The sequence below is a fragment of the Staurois parvus genome, unplaced genomic scaffold (genome assembly GCF_062004578.1).
Source record: "Staurois parvus isolate SC_StPar_1 unplaced genomic scaffold, SC_StPar_1.0 ptg001387l, whole genome shotgun sequence".
NCBI lineage: Eukaryota > Metazoa > Chordata > Amphibia > Anura > Ranidae > Staurois > Staurois parvus.
Genome location: NW_028319183.1, coordinates 50,604 through 67,091, shown reverse-complemented (window position 1 = coordinate 67,091; position 16,488 = coordinate 50,604). Strand labels below are relative to the sequence as shown.

Here is a 16,488-nt window from a genome sequence, read left to right as displayed (position 1 = left end):
TTCTCTGTATATCTCTGTATTTTTGTCTTCCCCCCAGCCCGGACACCACCCTCCATTGACTTCTCCATCACATCCAACAATGCCACCATCAAACCCGCCCCGCAGGCCAGAGTACTTGGTGTCATTCTGGACTCCAACCTATCCTTCCAGCCCCAAGTCCAATCTTTAACAAACTCATGCAGACTCCACCTCCGCAACATGCAGACTCCACCTCCGCAACATGCAGACTCCACCTCCGCAACATGCAGACTCCACCTCCGCAACATTGCCAAAATCCGCACGTTCCTAACCCCAGAAACCACTAAACAGCTCATCCACTCCCTCATCATATCACGACTCGACTACTGCAACTCCCTCCTCACTGGCCTGCCTCGCCGCTGGCTATCCCCGCTTCAGTCCATCCTGAATACGGCTGCCAGACTCATTCACCTTTCCAACCGCTCCATCTCCGCCACCCCCTCTGCCAATCCCTCCACTGGCTTCCGATTGCGCAACGGATCAAATTCAAAATCCTAACACTGACGCACAAAGCCGTCCACCATACTGCCCCCAACTACATCACTGACCTAATATCCAAGTACCACCCAACACTCACACTCCGCTCCTCACAAGACCTCCTTCTCTCTAGTTCCCTGGTCTCCTCCTCCCATGCCCGCCTCCAGGACTTCTCCAGGGTGTCACCCATCCTCTGGAACTCCCTGCCCCAACCCATCAGATTATCACTTACTCTCCTCTCCTTTAGGCGCACCCTGAAAACCCATCTCTTCAGGGAAGCCTACCCCACCCCCTGCTAACTTGCCGACCTCCTCCACTCTTCCTACCACTCCATCCCCCACAGCTATCTCCTCCTGTGCCACCATCCCCTCCCTCCTAGATTGTAAGCTGGAAAGAGCAGGGCCCTCGATCCCTCATGTTTTGCATTGTATTGGTATTGTTCTGTCACATGTTCTGTCCCCCTTTGTAATGTACAGCGCTGAGCGAACTATTGGCGCTTTATAAACACTGTATAATAATAATAATAATAATAATATATCAAGGTTGCCTTAAAAATCCCACAAAATGTAAAGGTAAAAATTCTCTTTTTATGCACCTGATTGGGTATTCTTTGTAAAGTGTAGCTTTATCTAATTTACCAAGCTCTGGAGCAACTGCACTTGGGGCGTGCAACAGCACTTTGCAAAGTGCACAGCCTATTTGCCTTTAGTAAATCAACCCCACTGTCTTCACAATGAATCTTCTCAATGATTTGTTCATAATGCTGAACCTCTAAACTTGCAGCTGTCAGGTCAGAAAGCTCACATTAAGACGGCAAGTAACAGATGTTACATCTTCCAAACTAAAACCTAATGTGAAGTCAAGGAATAAAGAGCACAAGTCCGCACAGGTCTACAGGTGTCCTTGTAACTGCCATGCAAATCCATATAACATTTTTTGACCAGCCTGAGTAAACATTGCCTTCTCCTTAGACAGAAACTGATAGGCTTTTGTTTCTCTCTAAAAAGTTACACCGGAATGAGAGCAGCTTTAAATCCATAATCCATGGAGGACTCTGCTCATCCCTGTATCCCATCTCCTCTCCTGAAATACTGTTGCTGACCACAGCATGTGCTCTGGAATTTAAAGATGCAGTGGCAGTTAGTGGGGGATGTCAGTGGCAGTTAGTCAGTTCCCCCCAGCATCAGTTAGTGTCAGATTGCCCGCCGCAGTATCGCAGTCCCGTTATAAGTAGCTGATTAATGCCATTAGTAGTATAAAAATAAATAAATAAAAATTCCAGTATACATACCATAGCTTGTAGACACCATAACTTTTGCACAAATCAATTAATATACACTTATTTGTTTTTTTAATCAAAGACATGTAGCAGAATACATTTTGGCCAAAATTTAAGAAGAAATTAGATTTTTTTTTTTTTTTATTACATTTTTATTGGACGTGTTTTAGAACAGAAAGTAAAAAATATTGTTTGGGGTTTTTTTTTTTTCAAAATTGTTGGTCTTTTTTCGTTTATATTGCAAAAAAATAAAAAACCCAGTGGTCATCAAATGATGCTCGTCCATCATGTTCGAAGAGGACCTTGACATCTAACAGGTAGTGGGTTGTCCACGGTGTGTCCATAGGTGGCTGATAAGGCCTACACGGGCATGAAATGTTCTGCCACATGTCGGGGCAGACATATGTGGGCACCACTGTTGCAGCATTTGCAGCTCTGGCTTTGCGGCATGCTCGCTTCTCTTGTGCTGTGGTTGTTGTTCTCTCCTGGTAGCCTTGGTGGATCAACGTGCACCATGTCGATCGATCATGTGCCAGGGTTTCCCAGGAGGTGATGCCAATATCCAGGGACTTGAAGGAGGCTTTCAATGTGTCTTTGTATCACTTCCTTTGTCCTCCGTGCGATCGCTTTCCTTGAGGCAACTCACCATAGAGGAGGTGTTTAGGGATGCGGTGGTCTGGCATACTTGCAACATGGCCGGCCCAGCATGCCGGGGCTTTCATCAGCAGGGTGTGAATTCATGGCAGGCCTGGTTTGGAGAGGACTTCTGTGTCTGGCACCTTGCCCTACCAACAGATCCTCAGAAGTCTGTGGAGGCAGGTCTTGTGGAAGTGGTTCAAATGCCTAGCATGCCTCCTGTATAAAGTCCAAATCTCACATACATCAGGGTAGTTAGCACTACTGCTTGACTTTGAGCTTTGTGGCAAGGCTTATTCCATGGCGGTCCCACATGTTGGTGATCAAATACTACCAGAATAAAGCTCTCCATGTGTGAACAAATGATCTAAAATTTGTTTAGGTAGAGCATTGCACGACCGCACAATTGTCAATTAGATGAAAGCAGTGCAACAAAGTAAAAAATGGCCCGGTCAAGAAAGGGGTAAATCCTTCTGGAGGACAGTGGTTACTATTGCTGTAAACGAAGGTTAAAGTGGTTGTAAAACCTTACATATACCCCAGTGAAGTGACTGGCCTGAGATGATACACAGAGATTAAACCATTCCTCCTATATAAGTTGTACCTGTTTACCTGCAGTCTTCACTTTTCCACATCTGCTCAAAGTGCTGAAGTTTTAAAGCTTGTCTGAGAGTTCAAAAAAAAGGGGGCGGGGAGCTGACGTTACACTGAAGGGCTAGGTGAGGAGAGCTCCGAGAGCTGATTGCAAGGAAGGGACACCCCCCCCCCCCTCCACAAAGCACACAGAAACAGAGCTGAGGCTGTCAATCTGCTGAAGGTCCTTCCTCTGTCACCATTTCCTTCTCTGTCAGGAAAACTTCTCAGAAGTGATTCATGCTGATATCAGAGGAAGGAGCAGATAGAAATGACAATTCGTGCTTTTAATTGAGACAAGTACACACTATAGAGGGATATGCTTTGTTCATATTTCATGTCTGAGGTTTACAACCACTTTAAGCCTTCAAAATGGCTGCTGCCACTAAATGCAGGACAGGTCCTCTTTAAACTTTTTCCATTACCTGAAACAGTCCAGCACAGATCCTACGACCTCATCAGCTAAATCTCGAGGAAGCCGCCCTGTCAGTCGGCCGATCCTGAAAATAAATAAATAAATAAAAATGATATAATAATATAAAATGGGTGTCGCATTACAAAAGACGTTAAGTAAAAAGACAAAGACAAAAAAACAAACAAACTGCATATTGAATCCACTTAGCACACCAGGGAACCAATTGGTACAAGGCTTCCATGTTAACAGCTCAAAAATGTAACACTTTTACTTGAATGGGTCTCGACTGGCAGGCAGTAGCACCTACCAAAAGCAAGAAAGGGTTTAATTTCTGCTGCTTGTGTACACATTTGGCTGCTGCCTCAGCCGCTAAAGTGGGTATAGAGATTGAGGGTGGTAAAACCGCAACTCAGCCGCAGGGTTTTACCACTTTACATGTGAAAGAGCCTTCAGCCTTGGTTCACACTGATGCAGTGCGGAATTTGCAGCGTTTTCAGTGTGAATTCCGCACCACATCAGAATTGCACTCATGTGAATCGCTGCGGGTGTGTATGTTAAGTTAACAACACCCCGAAAGCGGTCTGCAAAACGTGGTGCGAAATGAAGAATCGGATCGCATAGGTGTGAACAGGGGCGGACTGACAACTCATGGGGCCCCCGGGCAATAGCGGATCATGGGGCCCCTGTGTCCTCGCCCACACCCAAAAAAGCCTATAAAAAGGTACAAGGGGCATCCCATGGGGCCCCCTACTGACCCCGGGCCCTCGGGCAGTGCCTGAGTGCTCAAATGGTCAGTCCGCCCCTGGGTGTGAATACCTATTCCATCCGATTCTAGTGCGGACCCAAAAAAAGAGTTCTGCACATTTTTGGTGCGGGTGTGGTGCGATTAGAGCCATACAAAATGTACGGCTCCGATCGCACCGCACACACACCGCATGTGATTTGCACAAGCATGCAGCGCGGTTACTGCGCGAATCACATGCGATATACCGCACCGCACGTATGTGAACCCAGGCTAAGGGTGCTCCTGTCGAATTCAACTAAGGGCTCATTCAAAAGTGCAGCAGACACTACTGCTCCTCTGAACAGCGATCCGAGTGTGTTTAACAGGTGGTGAGGAGGCGATATGTTGCCTCCTCACCACCTGATTGAACCCATGATTGCCGTGCAATGCATGTGATTGCAAAGAGATAGTATGGCAATTAGAGTATAAATCAGATGCGAAGAGGCGACCCTGTGCCCGGTGATCTTCGACCTCTCCCATGCTGTTCAGGTACATCTCTATCTCTGTAAGGTTGCCTATCCCTGCTTTAAACCTTACACAATGAAAATCAAGGCGCTATTTGTATCATTAGCAGGGAAAAAATACAGACTGGAAGGCCGGAGAAGAACGATTGCACTTTGTGCGTATAATAGAGATTTGGTTGCAAAACTTTACAAGGAAGTAGAGAGAGCAAACAAAGCCAGCTAATGCCTCCAGGGCTCAGCAAATTTCACTACAATAATGTTTGCTTTGCCAACTGCGAGAGACCTTAACGGTCAGGCCAAAAATGAAAATAAATATAAAAGAGACTGGAGGCCGGTATTTACTATACAAGAGAAATAGCCTACCCCTTCGCTGCAGACCATCGCACAATGGTGTCTTTGTCCTTCAATCCGACCAGCAACTGTTCTGTGGAGGGGGGGGGGGGGGAGCAAAAAAATGAAATCATTATTGGAGAATCCAGGATTATTTGCTTGGATAGTGAAAACACAGTGCAATGAAAAGGTCATCATACAAAGGTGATATGAGAGGAGGGCAGAATGGTTTTTAAAGGTAACCTGTCACTAAGGCCGGCCATACATGGGTCGATTTTCGAACGATTTTTCGTTTGGAAATCGGACCTAAGAATAATTGGCCGATTTTCGCTCTGTTAGTGGGGCAATGGCATCGGCCGATTTTTGTGGTTCCTCCACATTTCGTTTATCGGGCATGCTAGAAAATTTGTGAAAAACTACTGATTTTCGAAATCATTGGTGGCACCATCGGATCCACGAGCAGGGGCCTCCGATTCCTTCTGTACTGAAATGTATTGTAATTGTACTGTCTCCCTTATATTGTAAAGCACTGCGCAAACTGTTGGCGATATATAAATCCTGTATTATAATAATAATAATAATCGGATTACAGAACAATGTTTTCGATTTTCAATCAAAAAATCATTCGGAATTCAACCCATGTATGGCCTGCTTAAGGAATCTTTTCATAACTATCATGACTAGCTGATCGCAGGTGTGCAGCAGTGCCTTGCTCCAGCCTACCCTGTGTGGCTTCCCAGATGGGAAAAGTTGATTAAGTAAGTTGTGTTTCAGGTCTGAGTTTAGACATGTTTGCCCCCGAATTTCCCTCCACTCAGCATCCCACTCTGCAATGTATGCAACTCTCAAATGTTTGCAGAGAGGACAGCGCTGTGCTGTACAGAGAATGTACCTAGGGGCCAAATTGGAGCAAAGCGGAGATTTGCATACTGAAACAGGATCTTGAGAAAACATTTGCATGTATAGTACTAGCACCTTATGTTGCCTCCTATCCAGCTTTTAGACAAAAAGTTTTCTTCTGACAGGTTCTATTTAAACTCTTCATTACTGGCAAAAAAAAAAAAACGACCTACACCATGATAAGTATCCCCCCCCCCCCCCGCCCCCATCCAAGACCTATGATCATGGTGTCACCGAACAGATGACGCTAGTTATTTAAAAACAATTTAAAGCCAAATCTTTTTTTTTTTTTCTTTTTTTTTTTTTTTTTAGAGTTAAACACAAGGCCTACCAGGACAATTCACGTGGCCCTCGCAACCTCTTCTGTAGCTGGGCCCCCACCTTGTCTCAGCAGTTGGCAGCAGAGAGGAGAACAGAACTCCTTCACCAGATCCTTACCTTCCCTGAAGCTTGTCCCTTCCCCACCCACCATCTCAGCAGTCGGCAGCAAAGAGGAGAACAAAACCCCTTCACCAGATCCTGACCTTCCCTGAGGCTTGACTCTGTCCCACCATCTCAGCAGTTGGCAGCAGAGAGGAGAACAGAACTCCTTCACCAGATCCTTTCCTTCCCTGAGGCTCGTCTCTTTCCCACCCACCATCTCAGCAGTCGGCAGCAGAGAGGAGAACAGAACTCCTTCACCAGATCCTGACTTTCCCTGAGACTTGTCTCTTCCCCACCCACCATCTCAGCAGTCGGCAATAGAGAGGAGAACAAAACCCCTTCACCAGATCCTGACCTTCCCTAAGGCTTGTCTCTTCCCCACCCACCCACCCACCATCTCAGCAGTCGGCAGCAGAGAGGAGAACAGAACTCCTTCAACAGATCCTGACCTTCCTTGAGGCTTGTCTCTTCCCCACCCACCCACCATCTCAGCAGTCAGCAGCAGAGAGGAGAACAGAACTCCTTCACCAGATCCTGACCTTCCCTGAGGGCATCACCAGCAGAGCTCCCATCATCCATTCATTACACATCTGCATCAGAGGCTGTTCAGTATCTCTGAGGAACGGGATTCGTCCCCGAAACGCATCAGCCATTTGACCGCACTGACAGTTGGAACACCTTGCTTGCTGTTGTGTCCATCGTCATTATGCAAATTCTTTTTAGATACATGCTTCATCTGTGAGTATGTTTTTATTTTTCACTCCTTTCAATAAACCTTGCATAATGCACTAGGTGTGTGTGCCACTTGTTTTTTCTCTACCCCTGGGTTAAAACCTATGTTAGTCTATTTTTTGGTGTTCATGTCCTATCGGGGGGATTTACCTACACTTCCTAGTTCTCAGGAGATGATTACAATAGTAGCTTGGGTTGTATGAATGACAGCAGCTGGTGAGCAGCTCTATCATTCACAAAAACAAAAGCCAACAACAGCATATGCCGGCAACTACTATACAAGTCTATCTCTGACAAATGTAGTAGCTGCCAGCATTTGCGGTTGTCGGCTTGTGCTTTTGTGAATGACCGGCGCTACTCCCCAGCTGCTGTTATCTGCACAACACCAGCCGCCAGCTAATGCTGATATTATCTCCCCGAACCCCAGTGGGCAGCTGCAGGAGGATGTGGGCTCAGGGGAGGTATGGCTGCAGAATGGAGAGCAGACTATGGGATGTTCTCTACGACACAAAGGCTAATCATTTGTAGTCCAAGAAAAGAACTAAAACTGAAGAAGGGAAGGGAAAGAGAGGAGCCAAGCCGCCAATAGCGTAGCACAGTTTATTCCAACCAACATAAATTCACAGTAGAAATGAACTCACAGACATCTGAGGTGACAGGCATATATTAGCTCAAAGTGGGACCTCCAAGGAGAAGTCCAGTCCATGCTGGAGCCAGTGGATGTCAAAGCCGCTGTGAGAAGTAGTGCAGGGATTAAAAAATAACAACCAAGGAGCCGCCACAGGGAGAGAGTTGTCAGGAGCTTTCAGGAGAGCTGTCAAACCCTGGGACTCTGTAGACCAGGGGTGCCAAACCGGCAGCCCTCCAGCTGTTGCAAAACTACAAGTCCCATCATGCCTCTGCCTTTGGAAGTCATGCTTGTGACTGTCAATCTTGCAATGCCTCATAGGATTTGTAGCTTGGAAACAGCTGGAGGGCCGCCAGTTTGACACCCATGCTGTAGACAAAGGAAACACATTTCAGAGGCCAGACCACGCCTCCTTCATCAGCCTAATCAAGGAGGCATGGTCAGGCCTACAAAATGTGTTCCTGTTGGCTACATAGTCCCAGGGTTTGACAGCTCTCCAGACAGCACTCTCCTCGTGGTGGATCCTTTGTTGTTTGTTCAGTTCCCTGCACCTCTTCCTGCAGTGGCTTTGACATCCAGTGGCTCCAATGTGGATTGGACTTCTCCTCGGTGGTCCTATTTTGAGCATATATATATATGCTTGTCACTTCAGATGTCTGTGAGTGCATTTCTACTGTGAATTTATGTTGGTTGGAATAAACTATGCTACACTACCGGAGGCTTGGCGCCGCTCCTTCCCTTTCTTCTGCTACAGTGCTCGGGTTTCCAGTCCTCCAGAAAAGGCAGCCTTGCTCCAGCCTTTTGTGTTAGCCAATGACCAACTTATTTATTATAGTTTTAACCTCCGGGATCATACTTTTATGCATATTTAGTTATCTTTGTTTTATCCAATATGTATATTCAAAGGGTTTTTGTCTAACCAGTTCCCCATACACAATTCAATTTGGGCTCTCTTATATAACACAAAATGCAGAAGACATGGGACAGTTCTAAATTTTTGACATGATCAACAGTTTTTGGGGTTTGTTTGCACTTATCAAACAAAAATAATAAAACACTTCCAATAGTATATTTAGCAGAGCAAATAGGTGGAGTTAAAAGATTTTTTGTTTTGGCCATTCTGCTCTTCTGAATCACAGGAATGCACTTATTTTTGTACTCCTATGATCTAGATTCAGCCAATAGCAAGCTAAAGCCCGCTGTCAGCTAAAGTCTCAGAGCCAAAACTCTGTGGGGATCCTGGCAATAATGTCGGGATCCGTACAGATGCCTGACTGGCAGCTGGCTCAGGCTCTCAAGGCACCGCTGAGAGCCGGAGCCAGCTGCTCCCACCCCCTGTGGAGTCCAGCACTCCAGTAAATGCTTGTGGGGCAGAGCAGAGTGCTGATGACTGACAGTCACCACTCTCTGCTCAGTAAAGGGGGTTTGGTCAAGCAACGCAGTCTGTGTCTATAAACGCAGGCAGCGTAGCTCCAGATCGAGCTGGCAGGTGTGCCACCAATGGAAGAGGCTCCCTATGGGGGCACACCAAGAAGAGGAGTAGCCAGGAGCACCAGCGGAGGACCCGAGAAGAGGAGGATCAGGGCTGGTCTGTGCAATTCTATTGCACAAAGCACGTAAGCATAGTACATTTAGTTTTTTTTTAAAAGAAAAAAAGTTTACAATAACTTTAAGTACAGTGGGGACTGGGGAGAGAGATCGGTGCTAGGTCACCGTTACATTTTTTCTGTAAAGGTAAACACTTTAAGGGCATCTGGTACATCCAACGCATTTCAGGGGAAAAGAACCCTCTTCCTCGGGGCTTGAACAAGGAATGTTAACACAATCAAGAAAATGTCAGTTAAAGAGTGTAGTAAAGACACTGTCAGCCATTACTGCTTCCCCTCCCCCATTACAGGAGCAAGTTCTCTTTGAATAAAAACCATGCGCATGCACAAACTCTCCTCACCCCTGCGATGGGACATAGCATAGCACACTACACTACGTATGCCTAAAAGTTTCAAGCAGAGACAGAGAAAAAGAAAAAGAGGGAGACCAAAAGGGAAGAGATAAGTTGTTAGGTGTTTCTATAAACTTTAAAGTGGTTCTAAATGCAGAAGGTTTTTTCACCTTAATACATTCTATGCATTAAGGTAACAAAACCTTCTGGGTGCAGTTCCCACCTCAGCCCCCCGTTATACTTACCTGAGCCCCATCTCACTCCAGTGATTTGCATGAGAGCCTCAGCTCTCCTGGGTCTCCATTCCCTCATTGGCTCACCCAACAAAGAGAGCCACTGGCTCCTGCTGCTTTTAATCACAGCCAGTGAGCCAATGATGAGAGAGTGGGAGGCAGGGCAAAGCCGTGCTCTGTGTGTGAATAGACAATGTCCTTTCAAAGGAGCACGGCTCAGGAGTGCCCCCATAGCAAGAGGCTTGTTAGTAGGGGCACTCAGCTAGGGGGAGGAGACAGGACCGCCGGCGAGGGACCCAAAAAGAGGAGGATCGGGGCTGCTCTGTGCAAAACCATTACACAGAGCAGGTAAGTAACATGTTTTTTTTTACTCCAAGCTTTAGGATCACTTTAAGTGTTGGCGTTAAGTTATAGGCCCAAATTATTTATTATTATTTATTACAGGTACTTATATAGCGCCGTCAATTTACGAAGCACGTTACACATATATATATATATTGTACATTCACATCAGTACCTAACCGTCAACGGACGTACAATCTAAGGTCCCCAACTTACCTTCATACATACACATACTAAGGCCAATTTAGACAGGAGCCAATTAACCTACCAGCATGTCTTTGGAATGTGGGAGGAAAACAGAGTACCCGGAGGAAACCCACGCAGGCACAGGGAGAACATGGAAACTCCAAGCAGGTGGTGCCGTGGCTGGGATTCGAACCACCGACCCGAGTACCTCCAGGCAGAAGTGCTAACCATTTAGCCACTGTGCTGCCCATGACACTTATTTTTTTTTTCACTTGTTTCCAGCACAAGGCTCCTGGTACTGAAAAAACATGTACCGTAGGATTGTATTGTAACTGTAAGGTCTATCTTCTCTTTGTAAAGTGCTGCGCAACCGTTGGCGCAACAACAACAATCTATCATGCACAACCAGTGCTTATGTCCTTATTCAATGATTCTTAGATTGTAAGCTCCCAGGATCAGACCCTCCTATCCCTCTTGTATTGAACTGTATTGTTGCTGTATTGTCTCCTGTTATACTGTAAAGCGCTGAGCAAACTGTTGGCGTTATATAAATCCTGTATAATAATAATTATCCATTCAGAGTACAAGGAATATTTGTATGTGTATGACACTGCAGTATGATTTAATCATCAGATATTTGTCCGTTATGTTCAGGATTCCACTTTGCTAAGAAAAGATCGTTCAGTTTTGAGGACACTAGCTATTCATTCTACACCGATAGATACCTTTAATCCATTGTTAAAGCCACAAGCTCCCTTAACGCCAGAGAACAGACAGGAGTCTCACGCTGTTTATATAAACTTAATGCACGTCAGTCAGCGAGTACACAATACCCTTTCAGGGCATTCAGTTTGTCTTCCATTACACGGCCCTTTCTATTCAAACAGGGATCGAGTGCGCAAACAAGGCGATCCCACAGGCTGGGACATTGACAATGACTGCAGCACCGCACCAGACACTACCCTCAGAATACAGGCAGCGGGACTCTGCGTAAGCCAATGTGTAGAAGGGTAAACCAGTTTTTTGGCAAGTCTCACAAATGCAACACCCACTGCCTGCATTAGGATTTAATATTCAGTCCCCGGTACTATGTGTGACTCGGCTATAAACTGACAATCCACAGAAGCTGGAGGATGTAAAAGTGCAATGAAAGACTCAATCAAAAGTCCACATAAAACCTTTTTTCTACGTCCTGTAAAGAGTGGGGAAGTCCGGAAGTGACGAAACGCGTCAGAAACAGGACATTAAACGTATTACGCTAAACAGGAAGTGGCGGCGTGGCCATTTTGAGAATTGGAAAAACGTGCTTTTGAGCCATGGAAGCTGCTGAGACTGGTCTATAAGTGTTATGCTGCACATTACTAATCCCCAATGTAAGATATTTTCCTAAATGTCTTTATACTCTTTAAATATATGCTACATGGGTCTCTTTTCTACCTTTATGAGGAATATGGAGTATTGAAGGTCACTATATATACAGTGAATGGAAGCTTGTCTCAGGAATGGACTTGTCAATAATGGTGGGACTCACCTGCCTTGTGGGCTGCAGTACCAGGGCTGGCCAGCGGGTGCTCTCAGCAATCAGAGACTCACCCCTGCAATCAGCCAAACACCTGAAGCGGATTGCAGGGGTTGTATTTAAGGAATGGCCAGACTCACAGTCAGGGCCTTGGTGTGTGTTTTTCCATGGGCCCCTGTACCTTGTATCCTGTATTCCTGTTCCTGTCTGACTTGTTGCCGACCCTGCCTGATCCTGACCTCTGCTGACTTCTCCTGCTTGATCCCTGGCTTGTGACCCTGACCATTCTCTGCACGACCCTCTGTACCGTGAGTTACTGAACCCAGCTTGTGACCCCGACCACTCTCCTGCCTGTTCCTGGTACTCCGTTTGCCCGTTTGCTACTGACCCGGCCTGCCTGACTACTCTTTGTATTGTAATCGGTGGGTGGTTTGGTTTGTTTGCACTGTGTTTATGTTTAGTTTTGCACTGCGTTTTGTATTGTTAGTCTTAATAAATTATATTGTTTATACCATATCTGAAGCCTGCGTTTCCCTGTGTCAGTCCACACATCTCTGGTCATACCTGGAGCCCTGACAGCTTGGAAGTGACTGCTGTATACATCAGAACATCCCGTTAAGCTTGATATCACTCCTTGAGGGTAATTGTATTTAATCTTGCCATTTAGAGGTGGTCACTGAGTGTTCACTTTCATGATTTATTTATTGATTGTTTTGTCTCACTTTATTTTTTTTTTTTGTGTTTTGAGTGTACACAATTTTTTCACTTTTATTGGAGTGTACACAAAGTGATTTTTTGCATGATTCACGTGTTACTCAGTTGAATCTGGTTATATATATTTTTGTGCACACATATATTTATTTTGCACTGATATAGTATATACGAATTTGTTCAAAGGTATATACATTTATGTGATTTTTGAATGTAATACACTATTATAGTTTTATTTTTTCGAGGTATCACGTGGTCTAATATTAATATAGGGCCATAGAGGCCAATCACATCCACTAAGGGATGACTTCCCTGTTAACCACAGAGATATGCTGAATGTGAGCAATTATGCCGATGGCTCTCAGCTAGATGGTAAATGATTGGAAGCTTTGGGTCAGACAGCCAGTGACCCACTAAACCTGATCACAGATTGTAGAAACATTGGCAGTAATCCAACTTCAATGGACATCTGTAGATAACAATGTCAATGGTATACAGCTGAAAAGAAGAGGGCTCCTGCCCATTAAACCTTGACCATGATGATGGTATCCAGATCACATTATGGACATCAGTGTCATTGATATTCAACTTGAAGTAAGGCAGACAGCCTAATAGTAATATAACTTGGAGGCTAATGAGCCAGTGTGTTTTGGATCAGATCAGTCCAGTTTGATCTTGAGTATGTAAATGTCATAAGTATTCATCCTGGAATGAAGGCTGAGAGCCTAATGGTAATGAGGCTGAGGAACTGCCAAACCAATAAAGTGAAATGAACTCAGTCCAGCCCAAGCATGGGTACAGAAATGGTATCCATGGTCGGTTAGGACAGTTGTAAAAGTCATTACATATAGGTAATCAAGGTGATAACTGTAGACCGTGAGGTGTAAGGTACTAGTGTAGCATTGAAAGGGCAACTGCCGCTTAAGCATATGTCTGCAGGCTCTCACCACTCCTACTTGATCTGGGCGTCTATGGACAGCATGGCAATCTTCACATGTTTTAAGCAGATAAAATGGTGGCTGAGCGTACATCCGGATAATCAGACCATTATGGCCTCCAAACTGCCGAGCCAGGTTGAAGTGTGCGACTCCATGGTAGTGGTAATGTTAATTGTTCAAATCGGTAATCCCGGTAGTGTAGTAGAGACGGTGTGTAGATAACCGCCCCGCTCAGATCAGCATGAGGTGGATCAGCACGCGCCCACTCAGATAGGCGTGGCCCAAGATCTAACTGACGCTGCCTACATCAACGCGTTTCGCCTACGTGATCGTGCGCTTCGTCAGGATGAACACGCACTCGGCCTTTTGAGAACACAGGCAATTGGCCGGGGGCGGTCCCAGTTTAAAGGGCAGCACCTCTACACCCTAGCAAACCGTTACTTTTAAAAGTAATAGGTGGATAGAAACATTAATGCTATTTAACACAGTTTTAACTAATTATAACTAATTTTGAACATCCCAGGTGATAGTATAATTGTATAATAGTACACTATTGGTGGAGAGGTCCCAATTCTCTAATATTATTCATAAATCCTAATACAATCATCAATGGCATTAACAGTGGGAGTCCACAAAGAGCATAAGGAGAGCCAATTACAATTCAAATTGGAACTCAAGAAGGAACACGAGTACTCACGGTTCCAAGAAGACTTTTAAACTCATCTCATTATTTAACCCAAAGGGTACCAAAGTTTTTAATGTGAAAATCCAGCTCTTTTCTTTCTTCAATAGTATTGAAATCACCCCTCCTAGGGGATAATTGAGGGCAAAGAATCCTTTCACTTTCAAGCCAGTTATTTTGCCTCCATGATAGTCAGCAAAATGTTGGGCCAATGGCATGTCTTCATTTAATCTAACGCTTTTCAAGTGTTCTCCAACCCTTATACAGAGTTGGCGTTTATTTTTCCCTACATAGTATTTTTTACAGGGACACTCAACGATGTAAAGAACCCGAGTTGTGGCACAATTAATAAACTGTCTTATCTGATACTCTTTTCCTTTCAGAGTCCATAAAGGTCTCAGTTTTGTCCACAAATTTGGATATATTGCAAAGGTAGTCTCCTTGCTGTCAGAATACAATAGCTCAGTGGGAATGATTCCCCCTTCTGCATCGAGTGTGTGAATTGAGTCATTTTCAAAAAAATGAATCATGTATGGGCTGCCTAAGTCTTTAAAAATATGAGTGTAACATGATGCAAAAGGTGGAGTTAGCCTTTAGGCCTCGTTCATACCATGGGGCAGAGATGTCAGTTTTTCTGCACATTTTGCACAACAAAATCAATTGTTCTCTATGTGCCCCGTTCACACCACAACACTGGTATTACATGCAGATTTTTTTTTTGCACAGGAATCTGCAACATGTAAAAAAACGAACTGAAGAACGCATGTAGCCTGATGTCTCTGCAAGTGAAATCTGCACATTTTCCATCAGCTTTCATGCACGTATGGGGCCCTTAATTTAAATCTGCCAGATTTTATTATTATTAAGACTCTTGGCAGTCCTACTCCTTGCCTTATAATTGTCACTGGAACAGAGGGGAATCTTCAAGTGGGGGCACCTGTTCAGGTGACAACTAAAAGGGGATTTCCACTCATATTTCCTGTTGCATCTTCAAGACCGAAAAGTAAAGGGAAAGGTCACAGGCAGCAAAACTAAACAGAGTTCTAACTATTGCCTATTATATACAAAACTAAAAGAAGACAAAAAAAAGGACTAAAAGGACACAAGGTGTGTATGGCTGTATGACCTTGACGTTCACACTATGGGGTTATGGGAGAAGTGAAAGAGAGCCATTGTAAGGTACAAGCCCCGCCGTACACAGACAGACCTGGATACATTTTTTCGTGTGACTCTGTATGAACCTCCCTGTCATGTTTTCATAAGGCTCCTGAGAAATTCTGAGAAGTATCTGAAGATACAGAAGCCGCCTACAACCCTCCAGCATGTCTAGAAAGCAGCATTCCGACAGCCCTCATTGTTTGGTATGCGTCTGCGACAAAGTGTAGAAAAATACACAAAAAGAACAATTGTGTCAAAAGTGAGGCCCAGCCAGTTACGGCCCTTTCACACTGATCAGTTTTTTTGTCCATTTTTGCCTTACAAAAAGCAGAAGAAAAATGGATGACCATCAAATCTTATGGAAGTCTTCACGCCGGTGAGTTACGTTTTTAAAAGTTCTGCATGCTGCATGTTTGGTGTAAAAAAAAAAAAATCCAACCAAACATAAAAAAAAATAAATAAATAAAAAGGCACCTTCTCTAGTGAAATGAACAGAAAGCACAGCAAACATAAAGACACACCCGTGGTTGCGTTTTGGGTGCATTTTTTGAGTGACACAGATGCAAGCCGATGTCAGGCAACCACACAATGCACTGGAAACGCAGCAAAAATAGAATATGCGTTTTACCACATTTTTGCAACAGAGCAATGTGAAAAGACCTTTAGGAATAGCAATCATAGTGAGTGTGTAGCAAAAGCACACATCCAAGGTTAACGCGGAGCTCCACCTAAAAGGGGACGTCCACTTTAAGGACTGCGCCCCTGCTCCCCATTAAGGATTGGCACCTTTGGGGGGCGGTACATGAATTTGACAGGTACCCACTCCCACTTCTGGTCCGATCGCCTAGGCGATCTGAAACGGAGGGTGTCCTCCCTCCATCCCTGTAGTCTTTTGGGACACGTGACAGATCCCAGAAGACTACAGGACCATTCATGAAGCGCAGCGCTACTCGCGCATGCGCAATGGGTACCCGGCTGCAAGCTGTCACAGCCGGGTGCCCACACTGAAGATGCCGCCCTCCTAGAATAAAGGACGGCTGGTGAAACAGGCTGCGGGGGAC

General features: G+C 45.0%; 1 protein-coding gene across 1 annotated transcript in view; it reads right to left on the bottom strand.

The window, feature by feature from the left end:
* TBCD (tubulin folding cofactor D) overlaps nucleotides 1–16,488 on the bottom strand; it is a gene marked incomplete at its 5' end in the record, with an annotated part of 278,426 nt that overhangs the window by 243,147 nt on the left and 18,791 nt on the right. The window contains 2 exons of the mRNA XM_089661798.1: nucleotides 3,469–3,543; nucleotides 5,070–5,130. Of these exons, the coding sequence (XP_089517924.1) occupies nucleotides 3,469–3,543; nucleotides 5,070–5,130 (136 nt within the window). The remainder of the gene's footprint in view (nucleotides 1–3,468; nucleotides 3,544–5,069; nucleotides 5,131–16,488) is intronic.